Here is an 18,916-nt window from a genome sequence, read left to right as displayed (position 1 = left end):
TTTACCAGTAAAATGCCCATTCTGATTGGTCAGTTCTTCCAGCCATTGAGATGTTTCGCAGATCTGGACTGTCCGTAGCATTGTATGTTGAGTCTGGTTTCAAGTTACAATGGTCCAGAAAATACCATTGTATGTTGAAACTATTGTATGTTGAGGCCATTGTAAGTTGAGGGATCAGTGTATAGTGGAGCTGGAGAGGGTTCAAAGATGGCAACCAGAGTAATACGGGGAATGGGAGGACTACAGTACTCAGAAAGATTATCAGAATTAGGGTTATTTAGTTTAGAAAAAAGAAGGTTTAGGGGCGACCTAATAACTATGTATAAATATATCAGGGAGCAGTACAGAGGTCTCTCCCATGATCTAGTCATTGACAAAAATGTTGGATTGCTACAAAAACCTTAAAGGGGTACTACGCTGCTCAGGGTTTGGAACAATCTGTATCAACGTTCTATCCCCCCAAATCTAGTATCCATAACCTGTAATATTATATTTTCCAGAAAACATCACAACATTATAGTCTCACTGCTCTTACAGTAAAGAATCTCTGTCTGTGTTGATGGTGAAACCTTCTTTCCTCTAGATGTAATGAGCCTCTATGTCTCTTCTGATACATCCCATGACTTTATTAGCCTTGGCAGCAGCTGCTTGGTACTGATTAGTGTTGAGCGGCATAGGCCATATTCGAATTCGCGAATATTCGCGAATATATGGACGAATATTCGTCATATATTCGCGAATATTCGCATATTCGTAACATTCTCGTTTTATTTTCGCGAATGCGAAAAATTTGCGTGTGCGAAAATGTACATATGCGAAAATTAGCATATACGGAAATTAACATAAGCGAAAATTCGCATATGCGAAAATTAGCATGTGCAAAATGTTCGCATATGCGAAAATGTGCGCGCCAGTCTCACACAGTAGTATTAGAGCCTTCTTTACACCACACAAGCTGGAAGCAGAGAGGGATGATCACTGTGATGTGTACTGTGAAAAAAAAACAAAAAAAAAAACGAATATTCGTAATTACGAATATATAGCGCTATATTCGTGAAATTCGCGAATTCACAAATATGCGATATTCGCGAATAATATTCGAATTGCGAATATTCGCGAGCAACACTAGTACTGATCACTAAAGTTGAGCTTACTGTCCACCAGCACCCCCAAGTCCCCAAGAAGTTTTACTTAATGTCTTATTATTTAGCAAATAATTGTTTTTATGGCCCAAGTGCATAACCTTATATTTATACACGCTAAACTTCATGACAGTCCTTACAAAGAATATGGGTAATTTTACTGTCCATCTCTACTACCAGAATTACAGTAATTTAGTGAGGTGCTCATAGTGCAATTTCATAGCTCCTAAAAAAAATTATGTTGAAAAATAAACATCAACTTGGGGGCCTTTTCCAAAAATTATCCATGACTAAAGCAGTCGACCTCACAAGTAAGGCATCAAATGTATGAACATTTTGCACTGATATATATTTCTAATATGGAAGCTATGATGTCCTTTCTGGTCCTATTTAAATGTGTGTGGGGACAAGTGTATACGTGCCTGATGAAGAAGTCAGATTGACATTGAAATGTGTTGTACATGTAGTATTTTATGTAAATAAAGGGACTTTTTATTAAATTGCACCCTTTGATTATATATGCCTGGATCTGGAAGCACTAGTGAATACCTGTGTTAACAGAGTTTGGAATACCCATAGTTACCCAGTCAGACTATTATACTCAGCAATTCCTGGGTGGAGGAAACTTTTCCTCTATCATGTATGGAACTCTTCTATCACATCCATAGTAATCAGAACTACATTCCTTCTACCTTCAGTAGTTGCCAAGTTCCATCACACCCCTGATAAATCAATACACAGTGAGACATCAAGGGCAAAAGTCAGCCCATGTTTTCCTTCTTATAAGAGATGATCTGCATGCACAGCCATAATTGTATCTGGAGTGTTTTTACTGTTGGGAGAGTGCAATGAGGTTCAGCAGAAAGAAGTAAAAGCAGTAAAGTCTCTACAATATTTGTATAATGTATAACTCTATACAAAGATATGTGTGTCATTCCAGACATGGCATGCCACCAAGCTGCTCAGTTACTGCTACATTCTTTGACATTTTTCCATTTGAGAGCAAAGCATTGTCCACTCCCCTCGTTCCTTGCAATGGGACAGGCTCTGTGCTTGCTTAAGAACAGCCAAAACCAGTTATTCATTGTCAATTGAAGTCTGATCTTGGACTGCTGTCTTCCCGAAATCACCAGGAATCTATAGTAACTTCAGCACAAATTGTATATATTTCAGATAGACCCTTGAGGAGCAATGACGTTGACTCAAGAAATCTTGAGCTCTCTCTACTTGGCAGATAAGGTGAGTTGTATCCTATTAATGTTGTAGAATGAGCCTTTCTCTTTTGAAGAGGTGTTCATGCTGCAGAAGCACTCTACTCAACTTCTAAGGGTCATGAGAGGTTAAGGTGTAAATTTCCAATTCTGATATTGACACTGTGAAAATGGATTTCAGCACCAGGTCCTATTCTGCCTTCATGCACCAATCTGCAGTCTTGCCAAGCTCTACATGTAGAGTATTGTTGGGTTGGCCAACCGATGAAGAGGAGATCTATTTAGATTTTGCCTTTGCTTCTCTCTCCTCATTGCTCACCCTTGGGACACATTAAAACATAGGTTAATGTATTTGGTTGTCAATTTTACATAAAGTAGCACTTTCTTCATAAATAAGTGGTCATATCCAATACAAGTTTTTATCTTTTAGTATATGGTAACAGAGTGATTGAAGCAGGTCTGATCTAGAAAAGAAATGCTTATTGGTATGAGAAATGGGTTGTCAGTCTTGTTAAGTGACAAGTAGTCAACCACATTGGCATTTGAATGTACTGCTCTCTGATGGTGGGGGGCAGGTTCGATTGAGTGTCTGCCTTCTATATGAGATATAATGCAAATACTATACTTTGGTTTATTAACTAAAAGCAATGTTTTGCTGATGTGTTCATTGGGACTTGGACCTCCAGAATACAAAGACAGACTAACTTTGTGCTCCAACCAGTTAAAAAAACACAACATTCTGGAAAAAGCTGTTTTATTTGCTCTGCATAGATCTGTCGGAGGCCACTCTTCAGAAGGGAAAAAAGAGTAGAACATTTTTATATTATTTGGGCGAGTTACACTATTGTTTTACCCTCCCTTATTCAAACTATCATTTCCAGTACATCACCTGGTACCTTGAACAGAACTTTTGGGACAACCTCCCATCCAAGGACATTTCCCCTCCCCATCTTTCCTACATGTATTTCTTTTGCCTTTCTTTATCATTCTAAAACAGTGTCACTGCACCTAGCTTGGACGTTGTCTTTGTCTATTATTAATAAGTGATGTCTGCTTATTCTTGTGTAGTCTGTTTATTTTAGTTTTTTTACTTCTACCATGCCGCTACCACTTAGTGCTTCCTGCATTTCTTTCTTGAACCTTATCGTTGTGATTGGTTTGTTTTCGTATAATTGCTGACTGGGGAAGTTATTTATTGGTTACTTTTTTTTTAAATTGTTGAATGAAAACTTTACCTAAAAGAACACAACATTGATTTAGTATGATGTAATGGTCTGCTCAACATTACTAAGCATTAAAGAGAAAGGGTTAGAGGAACATTTTTAAAGGACTTCTTCCATGATAAAAAGATTGGAAATAACTAGTCTAAAGGTAAGATGAGGTTTCATGCATTACAACATGCAATTTTCATAGATCACATTAATTTGAATCAAGGCGGATGGTACATGTATGGCCTGCGCTCCTCTAGTATACGGCATGTCCTCAGGTCCCTTCAATTAGAACAGCACCTATGACATTTATTTTATTTTATGTTAATCACAGCTGCTTGGATACACAAGACTGTGCTCCTTTGTGGTGTTTTCCGTATTTTATACACATAGCAGATCCTTTTGGTCACACTGCTGCAATCTGTCTTCTCAAGATCATGCAGCTTGATATTTACATGACTGGAGCTGCAAGCTCTTTTGGAGATCCAGTTGTATCACACCATACAGTGAAAGGGTTGGGGGTGCATATTAATATTTCTGCAAATAACACTTCCAGTCCCAACTGTCATGGTGAGGAGCTGGTGGAAAAGACACAGCACTGACTGGACTGTGGATTTTTCATTATATACTTAACCTTATTACAAGGTTTTTGGAGGAAAAGAAGAAGGGGGTAACATTTTCTATGCTTTAGACAGGATGTCTAATGAAAGAACAGACTGCAGCAGGGGGACCAGGATGCTCTATTGTTATGGTCACGGCAGGTGGTGGATCCTCTGGGCCTGTGTGGATGATGACATGAGCCGTGCCAGGGAGCGGAGTCTAAGGTGCCGCTGGTTTTCAACAGAGCCCGCCACAAAGCAGGATGGTCATGCGGTGGCAGGCGGCACCCAGGTCGCTACCCCTGGCACGATTCATCCACAGAGGAAGGTGGCATGGCATGGGAGGTGGCATGGCACAGAAGGAGACTGGCAGGACGTGGCAAGAAAGACGGCAGTAGGTCAGGGCAGGAACACAGATGCAGGGTAGGACGAGAACAAGGGACAGGCGTACAGAAGCTAAGACACAGGACTAAGCAATGGCAATGGGACTTCACAATGGCAAAGACTACCAAAGATCCGGCAGGGAAACCAGGGAGGAGCAGATATTTATGGACCAGGGGACAGGTGCAGGCACTTTAATTAATTGGGTACTGGCCCTCTAATAGTAAGAGCTCCAGCGCGAATGCCCTAGAAGGCGGAGGCAAGCACGCCGGGGCTGCAGGGATACCAGGAAGCAGACACAGAGAACGGTGAGTGACCGACTGAGACTCAAATGCGGGCACGTCCCGCGATGCGAATCTCAGCCCCGCCGACAATGGTGACAGAAATCGCTTACGGCCGGCGAGTCAGGCCGGAGCGAAGGTGTAACATCTATCTCATGAATGAAGAATGTTGCATGGAAGTATATGGAAGTCTTGTTACAGATACTAAGATCTACTTTATTTTAATGTGTTACTGTAGTTTCAAAAACTTTTGACATGTCACACATAGATGACAAAAGTTGTATTCAGTCGGGGCCTCAGTGTTGAAACCACCACCAATCTCTAAATGTAGCTGGGAGAAGTTCAGGGCTCTGTGCTTCTCGTCATGCTTCATCACTCAATCCGACATCATAAGTTTATGGAACCTGTCTCCTGTAATGAGTCGGTTCAGGTGGCGAGCAGGGAGTGAAGCACATAAACGCACACTTCTCCCAGCTATATCTGAAGATCTTAAAATTAAGACCCCAACCTAGCAAAACATTTGACATGCCTGACAAGTTTTTTAAATGTTAGGAATGCTTTAAAATATTTCTCAATGGACAGGTAATATTTAACTTTACTCACATAGGCAGGAATGTATTGACCATTCTGCTTTTCTAGCAACAAGGCATTTGTCTGTTTCTTGTCTGTCCTGTTGTACTTGTTTTGTAGATGTACTGTAAATAACGCTGGTCATAGGCAAACTTCCCTGTTCCAGACAGCAATCTCATATAAATTCTTTTCTAGGCCTCTTTGATGATTTCATGCAATATTCATACTTAACCTATAAGTATAACTATAGCCATGGCAGTAATAGCAGCCCAGGGGTTCAGGGGACCTAATCAAGAAAATTGTACATTTTGGTAGATTATAACAAGTTTGTGGCTTTCTGCTTTCTTAGCACTGCAATGTGTGTTCTCTCATACATCTACTTTCCATTCCTTTCACTTTCCTGTCATTAGGTGGTAGGGCCTTTTTATTTTGCTATGGGACCCTATTAATTCTGACTATAATGACAAAACACAATGATGCCAAAACTTAGGCTGCCACTACTGGCCCCAGTAAGGTACCAAATATTCAATAAAATGTTTGATTAAGGTAACGTGTCTGTTCTTTGGTTCATTCTGCTTACTTATTTTTCACCTCAACCCCCCGGAAAATCCACATGTGTAACATACTATAAATTTGTGACATTATTTTACATTGTAAAAAATATTTTTTTAAAGGCTCTATTGTAGAGCCGAAATGTAGCGGTTTTTTTGTCAGATGGGTGAATAAATCTACATTATTTTAGACATGTGCAGTGCTGCTTTGTCTTTGTAACTACCATGTATAACATATACATTTTATAGCGGATTCTACACCTATACATTGAAAAGAGTGAAATCTGCTACAAAAATGTACACGTTGACATACTGTGGATTTATGAATCCAGAATTCTTAAATCTCATCTATATAGCGGTAAATTTGTTTTGTGCGCAGATCTGCAAGGAACATCTGTTCATTTACCATTAGTAGGAAGCTGAAAATTCAGATGTGAATACAATTTACCTCAATATTCTACATAACATTCACATGGGTCCAAGAAGCTGAGATATGACAATCTGCTTGGTGTTGTACCTTTACTGTTGCAATGGAGGTGTTCCTGTGTTCTTCTCCCAGTCCGGTGGGGCACATTTAATTGTTTTAAAAAAAAACACATCTGGTAACTCATAAACCCAGGATGGGTGATAGGCCGCCTTTGGCACCAGTGCCCTGCAGTATGCAGAGCACCTCAGCAGGACCACACATCTCTCTCTCACACACTTTGCAAAGAAGGCTGTTCTCTCTATATCCATTTTGCCTTGACTGTCAAGTTCAGGGTCCATGATGATCGTCCAGCCTGGGTACATGTCACACTAATCTCTTATTTTTCCATCCATAACTCAGAAGCAATAACCAGTATATGGACATATATACATGTAATAACAGCCTGTACATAGGTATACACAATGAAAATAAAGGACAAAGGTGGCACTAGGCCAATATACCTAGTCCCCATAAAACATATATATATATATATATATATATATATATATATATATGTATATATATCTGCAAAACATCCACCTTACATAAGCATCCAGTAGGTAGGTCCCTACTCTCACGTAAAACAGGAGGGTTCCCACAAAGTTGTTGTTGGAAGTTAAGTGACAAGTAAAGGTTCCTGGCCTATGGTAGAAGCCACCACTGATACAGTGTTGTTTTGTATAGACAGCCAAGACTTTACCCAAGACTTTAGCTGGGCCAGTGAGATGATGACTAGTGAGTGATGACTATTTTGAAGAGACAGCTAAGCCAGAAGACCTCATATAATGGAGTGGACCATCAATGCCATCCATGTGAGTAGTGCTGATACAGCACACAAAATGCTGTGCCCTGAGACAGGCTCTGCAAACTTTTCTTATATTGAAATCAGATCAATATATATTTAAAGTTTTTCATTGTTATCTACATAACATAACAAAAAAACAAAACAATATAACAATTAAAAGACAGTCAGCCCCCCCCCTCCAAACTGTCCAAAAGTAGAAAACATTGTGTGCACAATACAAAAGCATTGTTACAAACAGTACATCATAAAGAACAGAACAATATAGTATTGATTGTGCAGTAAGAAGAAATCTGCAAGGGATAAACATTGGCCCCAAAGGAAAGCCAATGCTAATAGAACAGGCACAGAGATCCATTTATCATGTGTTCTGCGATGGAGCACAGAGCAACCTCTGCTAATATGTCTTCCATGCATTTCCGTAAGAAGAACAAATGCTTCAAGAGGAGTATACAATAGTGGCGTAAAGGAAGGACAATAGAGGAAGGACCCCAAATAGATTCAAAATTACAGTCGGCTTTCCTTTTCTTATTTATACCATTCTCTAACTTAATTTCATTAATTCTAGAAATAAGCTTGGCAACAGTAGGAGGAGACAGGTTGATCCAATATCTAGATATGAGTTTGCGTGCTTGAAAAAGTATTCTTCCCATCCCAAGCAGTAAACCCTTGGTATGTTCATCCTCATCAATAACACCTAGAATGCAGGTCTTAAGGGTATGTTCACATGTCCGAATTTCCACACGGATTTCGGTATGGAAATCCACATGGGAATTCTGCATGTGTTTACAGCCTTATGAACTTCAATGGGATTCCGCAGTCCCATTCACAATACAGAATTTCCACATCAGTCTTTCCGCTGTAGAAATTCCGCATTCTGCATAAAAAAGCTCCTGTCCTAAAATTTAGCAGAATTCATATGAGGAAGCTTATTGAAGTGAATGGGGCTTTTTTTCTCCGCAAAATGCGCATTTGATGCACATTTTGTGCGGAATTCGCGCAGAATTTGTGAGGATTCTGCACAAAAATTTACCAATAGCAATAAATGAAAAACACCTTTTTCTGTGCATGGAGAATTCATGCAAAATTCATGTGGAATTCCACATGAACTGTGCAGTAATTTTGCATATATGCAGAAAGATACAGAATTCCAGTCCGCATCATTTGGCCGTAATTCTGCATCTTTCTGCAGAAATTCCGACATGTGAACATAGCCTTAGCAATTTCAGGAAGTTTCATAGACTCATCTAACCAGATTCAGAACCTCTCTCCAGGACTGACCAGGAGCGGGACAATCCCATATAAGATGGAGTCACAATGTGAATAGTCAAATCTTATGTAGAAATCTGAGAGTTCTATAAACCCTGTGAAGGAGAAATACCTGTGATAAAAGATGTGACTCTACCAGCAAGGAGTCAACACGAACATATCTGCACATTAAGTATCCGTAATGGAGCCCCACCTCCGCCTCCCTTCTCTTAATGGTCAGGGGGTAAGATTGGTGATAGGAGGACGGTAGATCCCTGTACAGATCAGGAATTCAATCATGGGTGTCCATGGTGGTAAATATCCATTATAATACGTCATGAGAAGGGATTGTTGGGTGGTTGTACGAGTCTGTGTGTCCACTATATGTCAAAGCTGTAGATATTTATAAAATGCCAGAATACCCCTGAAAAGTCATAATGAGATTCATTATGGGTGGCAAAGACCTTTCTATGTCCCCAAGATACAAAAACATGAAGTCCGTGTAGCGATTCCCTCCTCCAATGCATCATATTTTAACCCCGTGATCATGTCCGAAGCCCTTATCCATCTGGCCAAGGGCTCTATGGCCAGAAAAAAATTAAAAATGTTAGAGAGGACACCCTTCACAGATGCTCCTCTCAAGAGGAAATACATTCGATAACAGGTTAATAATCTGAATCCCAGCTGAGAGAATGGAATATAGCATCTTAAAAACATCTCATCCCCTATCCAAAGGAAAGAGGATAAGATGTCTAATCTGATCTCTGGGCCGGCAGCGTCGGCGTCTGGAACACGGAAGCTTGGAGCTTCCGCGTCTATGGAAGGGGGCGTGGCGGGCGTGTCTGCCAGTCATTGGGCATGAAGCGGAGTTTGCTCCATGCACCGAATGACAGGGGTGCCACAGCGGAGATTGCGGGGATCCCCAGTGGCCCTTTAAGGCCAGCTTCCCCTGTCAGTTCGTCATCAGACTCGTGGTCAGGCCAGAATCTGTGGTCATAATACTTCGGTGTAGAGACAGGCAACTATGTTTATTATGCCCATGAACAAACGGATAGAGACTAAATTGATAATGTGTTTGTTAAGTGAAAGCACAAGGTTGCAATATACTACACAGCTACTACAATGTGTACAGCTACAGGTGAATGTAAACAAAGGAGAGGTGGTGGACCATACTTGCGCGCACACACAGTCCCAACAACAGCTGATCATAGGGTCCCGTGAATTAGGTCCCCATAGAGCTGATATTGATGGTTGATATTCTTATCTCTTAAAATCCACTTCTGCTTGTCTTTCCCAGTACAAATATGTTAGAAACCAGGTTTTAGACTTTGTTTTGCAAATATCTGAGGCAGGGGACATGGATCTTTGTTATGGGGCTTCTTTGTCTGTATAGATCACAATGTATGAGGAATATTTAGCAGACACTGGTATTTTTCCAATCCCCATGAGATGCTCAGGCTGTCACATCTATGTGCTGTGCATAAGTCCTTTATATATTATTCACAGTGTCCTGCGGCAGAGCATAACGTTAGGCACCTGACTCTTATCCCTGTTTCACATTGAGAATATATTTATTTTATTCATATCCGTAAAAATTGTATTATCCAATACAAAACAGCATTAAGCAATGAGACGGTTAGTGACAAAGGCTGCTAATTTTTGTGGCACCAAAAAACAGAGTGGCCTTATAATGCAGAGTGCACATGGTTATAAGAGCACAGTGTTATCAACACAGACATCATTGTGTAGCCGATGCCTGGAGAGTGGAGAATTTCCTCTGTATTGTTTGTATCATACTCTACAATACCTTATTATGTAGTAGTCATTGTTATTTATTTCCACATCTGGCTCCGAGCAGGGACAATTCCATTCAATTCAACATGTTCTTGTGTTATAGGCCTACTACTCATTGTGTCCTCATGGCAACGCTTCAACCATACCTCTCTTTCGGCTGTTTACTAAAGGTGCCATTAAGAGCTCATGGCAAAATGCACATTCCATCTATTCTTCTGAACTGTTCCCTACACATGCATGCTTAACTTAGGAAGAGCATCTCTGGTGGTAGCCTATCTTTCTTCACTTGATCTTAGACAAAGGCCAAGAAGCGATGTGGCTATCTTTATTAAGAAAAAAGAATCGTGCTAATGTGGTAGCCACGGGGTGTTAGGAGAAATACTTTATCACTTTGTAATGCCAGGGCACCGTTATCCTGTACATGGTCCGAGTTTGGAGACAGCTTCTCCTGGGCCAGACACGGGGAGTAAAGGAACACACCGACATCAGGTTACGGATAACTGTCTTTACTGAGCTGGGTGCAGATGGTATTACACAGACAGTTGGTTTTGGGTGAGAGAATGCAGCATAACCCCTTGGGAGCCCTGTTGCCTTGCTGGGACTTGTGGCTCTTTCACCAAACAGATTAACACTGACTTGTAAGACGGGTAGATGAATCCTGGTAGGTAGGGTTCTGTCAAGGTATTGTAGCCTTCTCTGCCGGGGCATGAACTTCCATTGTACGGGAGATCCTTGCAGAGTGACCAGATGAAGTAGATTTGAGCTAGGCCTTCCCTCAGAGCACACAACACACCTTAAACAAACTGCACTTAGACTGGGGCAACTCCTCCCCCCACTACACTATATGGGTGAGAATTTAGGGGTTCCCATTGGCAGGCAGGGTCACATGGGGTTTACACAACTCCTTTCTTAAGAGTAACACATGAATAACATATAACAGATAAAAACAGAATTAATAAGGAACATATTTTACTGCTCAATAAAGTGCAAACATATTTAATGGTACAATAAGTCTTTTGGTGGGTCCAACACCTTGTGCTGCAAAGCTGCCCAAAGCAGTCCAAAGCCACAGGACAGCCATTGGTGATGGGACACCACACTAACTATGTTGAGCACCTTTTCATTAAGTAGCCATTGGTGTATCCATTTCTGCAACACAAGAACTATTTGATTTTCCTTATTTTCACTAGGTTGCTGCTTGGGGAACACTAGGCACCATCAAACCTCTTAAGAATTTTGAACCAGAAGCTGATGTGGACAGGATTACTGAAATACTGACAAACAAAGGTATGACTCACAGTACAAAACTTTTTTTCCCATTAGTGTGAAATAATAAATACCAAAGACATGAAAAGGGAAGACAGGTATATTTGGCATGCTGTTTGCGCCATGACAAATCTTTCAAGATGACCTGTGTCCCTATAGCCGGCCAAAGTGACTTTCACAGTGACCCCTTAACAGTCACAGATAAGATGCTGACAATCACAGTAACCCTTGACCAATGGTGGTCACAGTACCCCTTTATAAGTTAAACTACCTCTCTAGCAGTGATAGCCATGGTGTCCCACTTGGCTCTTCTATATGTATACGACTAATTTCCATCATGTTTATTGACAGGCAATGTGCAAACCATCGTTGACATTGTTACTAACCTCAACAATGATCAAAGACAAGATCTGGCTCGACTGTACAAGGCAGAACTTCAGAAGGTACAGCGCAGAGAATGTGCAACATTAATATACTTAAATGGACACTGTTATTAGGAATTACTTTTGACATGTACTAGCTACGTTAAAAGTTTTGACTGGCGGGGGGGTCTGAATGTTCAGACCTCCGCCAGTCATGAGAACGAGACGGGAGAATTTGCGTTCAATGTGTTTTCTCCCGGACCTGTGTCACATGATCGAGACAAAAGGTCCATGAGAGTGATCACATGACACAGGCAAGAAGGGGAGGCAGGGAGAGGAGCGCATGGCAGCGCTGTCTTCTCCACTCAGACCTCCGCTAACAAAAACTTTTGACGTGTCGCTAGGACATGTAAAAAGTTTTTCCTAATGACAGGTACTCTTTAAAGTTCTTTCAAAAGTTCTTTGGAAAACTGCACAATTGTGGGGCGCACCATACAAGTGCTCTTTGGGGCTTAAAGCATTACTGTCATTAAGAACAACTTTTGACATGTTGATCAAAAAGTTGTTAATCACATTGGGTCTCCGGGCACTTCCTGTCCGGCCGAGAGATCCATCCATTTCTCTGCTAGAAGTCTATGCAGAGAAATGTACTGATCTCTCAGCTAGCCATGCAGCGGAGCACAATGCCGACAGCTTCACTGCAAATAACTCACGATTGCCGTGGGTCTCAGGAGTGTCATGTATGATCAACATGTATTTTTCATGACAGTAACAATATAACTAATGAACTACCAGACAGAAGTATGAAAACATTAAAGGGTTGTCTAAAGAATTATTTTTATGTTTAAATGCCCTAAGGGTGGGATGAAAAAAACTGTACCCGCCTGCCGATGATCCCCCACTGGTCCGGTGCCAGTAGCCTCAGTCCCCACTGCCTGAGGCTTTCTGGTTATTTTATCATCCTACCCCAATCACAGTTTAGTATGAGTAAATTCTCTGGACAACCACCTTAATTCTGCGGGCACCACAGACAAAAGCACTAAGGTAATTTGCATCAGGAACTGGGGCACTACACCATTGAACACCAGGGACTGAGGCAGTACACCATTGAACATAAGGATCTGGGGCACTAAACTATGGAACACCAGAGACTGCGGTACTATACAATTTGATGCTGAGAACATGGCACTAAACCATTCAGAACCAAGGCCTGGGGCAATATGACACCACACATTAGTAACTAAGGCTTTAACCCAACACCAGACACTGGGACATACTAAACCACTTAACACCTGGCTCAGGGACACCATCTTATCACACATTATAAAATAGAACTTCCACTACCATTACACCTCCAATAGCCTGATCTGTTTACATAAGAAAAAACGGACCCATAGGTTCATATGGTTGACGTACAGTAGTGTTTGGAAAATGAGCATCTCTCTATACAGGAGACATAATGGTGGAAAGTCTGCCTATTGTTCAAAATGTGCAGAATGGAGATATTGAGAATGTTTAGGGAATGGAGAAATCTTTAGTGACATTTTTTGTTTGTGGAGCACCTTGAAATGATGTGTACTTTGTGATAGGGTGCACTGTGATAGGGTGCACTGCAACTGTTACATCACCAGCAGCCTAACCTTATTTTACAGGAAATGATGCATGGGGTGGACATCAACATCTCACTCATCTCAATCATTTGCCTGATGGATCAGAAATCAACAATCATCTGACCAAGTGGCATTTTCCATACTGTCCAGCTGTGCATTTTACTGAGTGTATGCTCACTATAGCCACAGGTTCTAGATTGGAGCCTGATAGTCTTCAGATTCTACTGTATATCCCCTCCACCTCAAGGTTCAATGTCAGCTGTGTTCGGTAATGCTCTTTAAACACTGTTGTCATGGTTATTTGATTATTGGTTGGAACCATTCTGGCTATTCTAATGGATGTTTTCCTTTTGCAAGCCATTGTCTGTAATCGTTTGAGATCATTGTATTGTATGAGACAATTTTTGAAGCCGACAGCAGATTTTGGGAGTAGAGGTTCTCAGGGAAGGTAAGCCACTGCCCGAGAATGTCCTTATTTAACTGACAAGATGTCTGTTTCATTTCCTGATGATTCATTAAATCAATGTATGATGTACATATGCAAATATCCTTATGGTAGGACTTGGAGGAGGACATCAAGAAAGTTGTCTCAGGTGACCTCGAGAAGGTCATTGTTGGGTTGCTGAAGGCTCCTGCTGCATTTGATGCCCAAGAACTAAAATCAGCAATGAAGGTGAGAATATTTATTATAAATGATGAGTTCTGTCAGCAAGTTTTGGCTTACAATCGCTTAAAAACATGTTTCTTTTATGCTCCAAAAAGCTGAAAGGTTTCTTCACAGTTGGTTCTTTTCCAGTGCCACCTCTGCTCCAGTGCCTACTGTGATGACCTACATCAGTGTTTTCAAACCAGGGTGCTTCCAGCTGTTGCGAAACTACCACTACCAGCATGCCCGGACAGCCTTCGGCTGTCTGGGCATGCTGGGAGTTGTAGTTTCGCAACAGCTGGAGGTACCCTGATTGGGAAACCTACATACATTGTTCACAACCTGCTGTAACTGGTTACTGACTTCAAAGGTTTCTGCTTGCATGGACAGCATATGACCACAGTGTATATAACATCATCACTGTAGGAGGCCCGGCAGGGAACACTGGAGAGGTGTCAGATCATAATGTAACTGAGGAAAGAGAAAGAAGCACCCCCTGGACCAAGACCTTTTCAAAATACAAAGGCCACAGTAATTGTCATTGTGACAATAAAGCATGAATATGAATAATGAATGGAATTGTTCTTTAAAGTGTACCTGTCACATCAACAAAAACTTTTTATATAATGTAGATAGCACCATTATATGTATATTTGTAATATACATTGGTTAAAAAATGTGTATATTTTTGTCCCCACAGCTATTGTTTGTGTGTCTGAGGAGTCCAAATACAGGAAGTGAGGTGGACAAGCAGGGCTCTTTACACTGAGGACAAGCAGGGCTCTGTACACCGAGGACAAGCAGGGCTCTGTACACTGAGGGCAAGCAGGGCTCTGTACACTGAGGACAAGCAGGGCTCTGTACACTGAGGACAAGCAGGGCTCTGTACACTGAGGACAAGCAAGGTTCTGTACACTGAGGACAAGCAGGGCTCTGTACACTGAGGACAATCAGAGCTCTGTACACTGAGGACAAGCAGGGCTCTGTACACTGAGGACAAGCAGGGCTCTGTACACTGAGGACAAGCAGGGCTCTGTACACTGAGGACAAGCAAGGTTCTGTTCACTGAGGACAAGCAGGGCTCTGTACACTGAGGACAATCAGAGCTCTGTACACTGAGGACAACCAGGGCTCTGTACACTGAGGACAAGCAGGAATCTGTACACTGAGGACAAGCAGGGCTCTGTACAATGAGGACAAGCAGGGCTCTGCACACTGAGGACACACAGGGCTCTGTACACTAAGGACAAGCAGGGATCTGTACACTAAGGACAAGCAGGGCTCTGTACACCGAGGACAAGCAGGGCTCTGTACACTGAGGACAAGCAGGGCCCTGTACACTGAGGACAAGCAGGGCCCTGTACACTGAGGACAAGCAGGGCTCTGTACACTGAGGACAGGCCGGGCTCTTTACACTGAGGACAAGCAGGGCCCTGTACACTGAGGACAAGCAGGGCTCTGTACACTGAGGACAGGCAGGGCTCTGTACACTGATGACAAGCAGGGCTCTGTGCAGTGAGGCTCTGTTAAATGCTCCTGGCTCACACAGCAGGATGATTGACAGGCCAGGAGCCTGCACAGAGCCCTGCTTCTCCTGCCCTCACTTCCTGTATTTGGTCTCCTCATACACACACACAGGCAATAGCTGCAGGGACAGCATTTTTCACCCAAAAATTTTACATTTTTTAATCAATGTATACTACAAATATACATATAATGGTATTATCTACATTATGTCAAAAGTTTTTGTTGATGACAGGTACACTTTAAGGACTTAGTAAGTTAGATTTGTCAGAATTGTTAAAGCCGAGACCAGCACAGGGCCCACAGTTTATTTTTCTTAATGCAGTTCAATGAAATGTTCTTCAGATTGTTACTTTTGGAAATTGCACTGGGTACAGCATACAAAAAATTCGTTTTCTCCAGTATTTTTTTTTCCACCATTGAAGCCATTGGTGAATGCTAGTTTAGTTTGTACATATGTAATCTCTGCAACAACAACTCCAACTTCTGTAACCATGGCCTAATACTGATTATACATGGGACAAGAGGAAATACCCTCTGCCTGCTGCCAGTTGAGCAAAATATGGCTTCCTAACATAAGATTTCTATAAGTTAAAACTAATAGGTATGGAAACATAAAAGACAGGTGATAACAAGTAGATGGGTGATGGTTCGACCGCTCGGACAACCTTTGGTCCCAGCTCTTGTAAATGTTCAGCAGTCCATAGACAATACATAGAGTAATGTGTGGTAGCCCAGAACGGGATGGTGTCTTCCCGTACAAAGGGACAAGAGTCCCTCAAAGTCATCTTCATGTCAATTGTCAAGTCAGTCAAGTCTTCTATATAGTCACCGTGGCCTTCACTAAAGTGTCTCTACATACTGCAAGTCCCAGCAAGCCTGCGAGGTCCCCCTGTGTCACTGGTCACCTTCTTGGGATATTGGCTGTACTGAATTGGTAATAGGTATCACCTGTCTACCCTCAGTAAAGCAACCGTTGTCGGTAACTTGGCGTTGGTGTCTTCATTGCCCCTGTGCCTAGCCCAGGACGAGTGGTATTACCTTCGTGTGGTTAAGGCTAAACCACTCCCTGGCATCACGACAAGAAGGGGTTAATAGCATCTGCCCCCAGGGTTGCAACATCTGCCCTGCATTGCACCCCGCTATACCACAAATGGTATGTACCATTCATTCCGGGGACAATTATATCCCTGTTCTCAGGATCGGTGGGGGGTCCCAACAGTCTGACTCCCACTGATCTACTTCCTATTCCCTATCATGTGGGAAAACCCCTATGAGATGGGGAAAACCCATTTAAGGCTGCATTCACATCACGGTTACAGCCTCCGGCTGCCAGATATGGCTGGGGGGAGGGGAAAACCAGGCGCTGCCATACCCCAGCCGCACCGGCGCCAAAACCCATTCACTTTAATGAGATAACCGGAGTCAAACAGTGACTCTGGTCAGCTCATTTTTGCCCCGTATGCGGTTTTGTGACTAGACCAAAAACTGTAGTATACTACGATTTTAGGTCCGGTCACAAAACCGGATACGGAGCAGAAATGAGCCATTCACTTTAATGAGACGACCGGAGTCAAACAGTGACTCCGGTCGTCTCATTAAAGTGAATGGGTTTTGGCGCCGGTCCGGCTGGGGTATGGCAGCGCCTGGTTTTCCCCTCCCCCAGCCGGATCCGGCAGCCGTAGGCTGCAACCGTGATGTGAATGCAGCCTAAGCCATACACATGTAATAGTTGTCGTTCGGCCAACAGCTCAGCGTTCATGTGTTCTCAATAGAGAGAGAAGCGGTAAACCACTGTCTCACTCCTCTTGCAGCTTATCTTTCTAGGAATAAAAGGATATTTTGTTGAATTCCAACATGTTTGATCCATCTCTCTGCCGACATCATCTGTCTGGATATAGATGGACGGCCCCCCATACACATTAAACAGTTTTCTGATCCCACCCTCTTTTTCTTAATGTGTATGCCTTTAGAGTGTACTCCCCTTTATGCCGCCAAAACAGCTCTGACCCATCGAGACATGGACACCACAAGACCTCTGACCTTGTTCTGTGGTGTCTGGCCCTAAGACATTAGCAATATGAAAAAAACCTCTAAATAAATATAAGGTGTGAGGGAAGTGCTATTTAAGACATAACTTTTAATATATGCTTACTAAAACACACCAATATGTGCCAAGTGATTATACCCACATAGGAATAAAATCATGCGACACAGGATCTGTTAGGATCACCACCCATCTGGTGGATTTATCATGAATCTAATGTGTAGATACACATATTCAGATATGCATCTCTAATAGAAAATATAATTCTCAACGCGTTTCTACTCCAATCCAGAGTGTCCTCAGGAGAATATCAGGATAATAGAGATAATAAAAGTATCACATTTAAATAAACATGGTATTACTGAGTATTACATGGTATTACAGCCTAAGACATTAGCAGCAGATTTATTTTTAGTCCAATAAGTTGTGAGATGCAGACTCCATGGATCAGACTTGTTTTTCCAGCAAATCTCACAGATACTCAAATTAGATTGAGATCTAAAAATTGGGAGGTGTAGTCAACACCTTGACAGTAGGAAAAGAAGAAGAAAAGGTGCGCTCCTAGTGGGATAATGTCAGGGAGGACCCTCACTTATGTTTTCTGGAAGGTTTACTGCAGTGTTTCCCAACCAGGGTACCTCCAGCTGTTGCAAAACTACAACTCCCAGCATGCTCGGACAGCCTTTGGCTGTCTGAGCATGCTGGGAGTTGTAGTTTTGCAATAGCTGGAGGCACCCTGGTTGGGAAACACTGGCTTACCGGATGATGTAGTGCTGAGAGCACAGCACCATAAATCGCCCGTAGACTCGCAATGAAGTCGGGATGCAGATCAGCTGCCATGACGTCCTCTTGAGGTCTGGCTGGTTTCTCGGTAATAGCCAATACGCATAGACGGGAACGAAGAACAGTCCACACTTAAAAATGTACTATGTCCACAGGTGCTGAATGGACGATGTACACAGGAGCTGAATCTTGGACTTATGAGGAAAAACAAATCTCACCATCGATCTTAATAAAAGAGCTAGATATTTTATTCCATTTATGCTGGTATAAACCACCTACTTCATTTATTAAAGGGGTATTCCAGGAAAAAACTATTTTAAAATATATATATATATATATATATATATATATATATATATCTGGCTCCAGAAAGTTAAACGGATTTGTAAATTACTTCTATTAAAAAATCTTAATCCTTCCGGTAC

General features: G+C 42.0%; 1 protein-coding gene across 12 annotated transcripts in view; it reads left to right on the top strand.

Moving 5' to 3' along the window:
* Positions 1–18,916, top strand: part of ANXA9 (annexin A9) — a 113,039-nt gene that overhangs the window by 79,329 nt on the left and 14,794 nt on the right. For 6 of the 12 annotated variants that reach the window (XM_056545706.1, XM_056545707.1, XM_056545704.1 and 3 more), the window contains 4 exons: positions 2,316–2,381; positions 11,444–11,540; positions 11,871–11,962; positions 14,051–14,164. In XM_056545706.1, coding sequence (XP_056401681.1) covers positions 2,334–2,381; positions 11,444–11,540; positions 11,871–11,962; positions 14,051–14,164 — 351 coding nt within the window. In that variant the 5' untranslated portion in view covers positions 2,316–2,333. Of the gene's footprint in view, positions 1–2,237; positions 2,382–7,093; positions 7,222–11,443; positions 11,541–11,870; positions 11,963–14,050; positions 14,165–18,916 lie in introns of those variants that run through there. The other 6 variants (XM_056545700.1, XM_056545701.1, XM_056545702.1 and 3 more) reach the window with 3 other exon arrangements.

Source organism: Hyla sarda, chromosome 11 (assembly GCF_029499605.1).
Source record: "Hyla sarda isolate aHylSar1 chromosome 11, aHylSar1.hap1, whole genome shotgun sequence".
Classification (NCBI taxonomy): Eukaryota; Metazoa; Chordata; class Amphibia; order Anura; family Hylidae; genus Hyla; species Hyla sarda.
The sequence above is the reverse complement of the archived record's forward strand: the minus strand, read 5'-3'. Positions and strand labels throughout refer to the sequence as shown.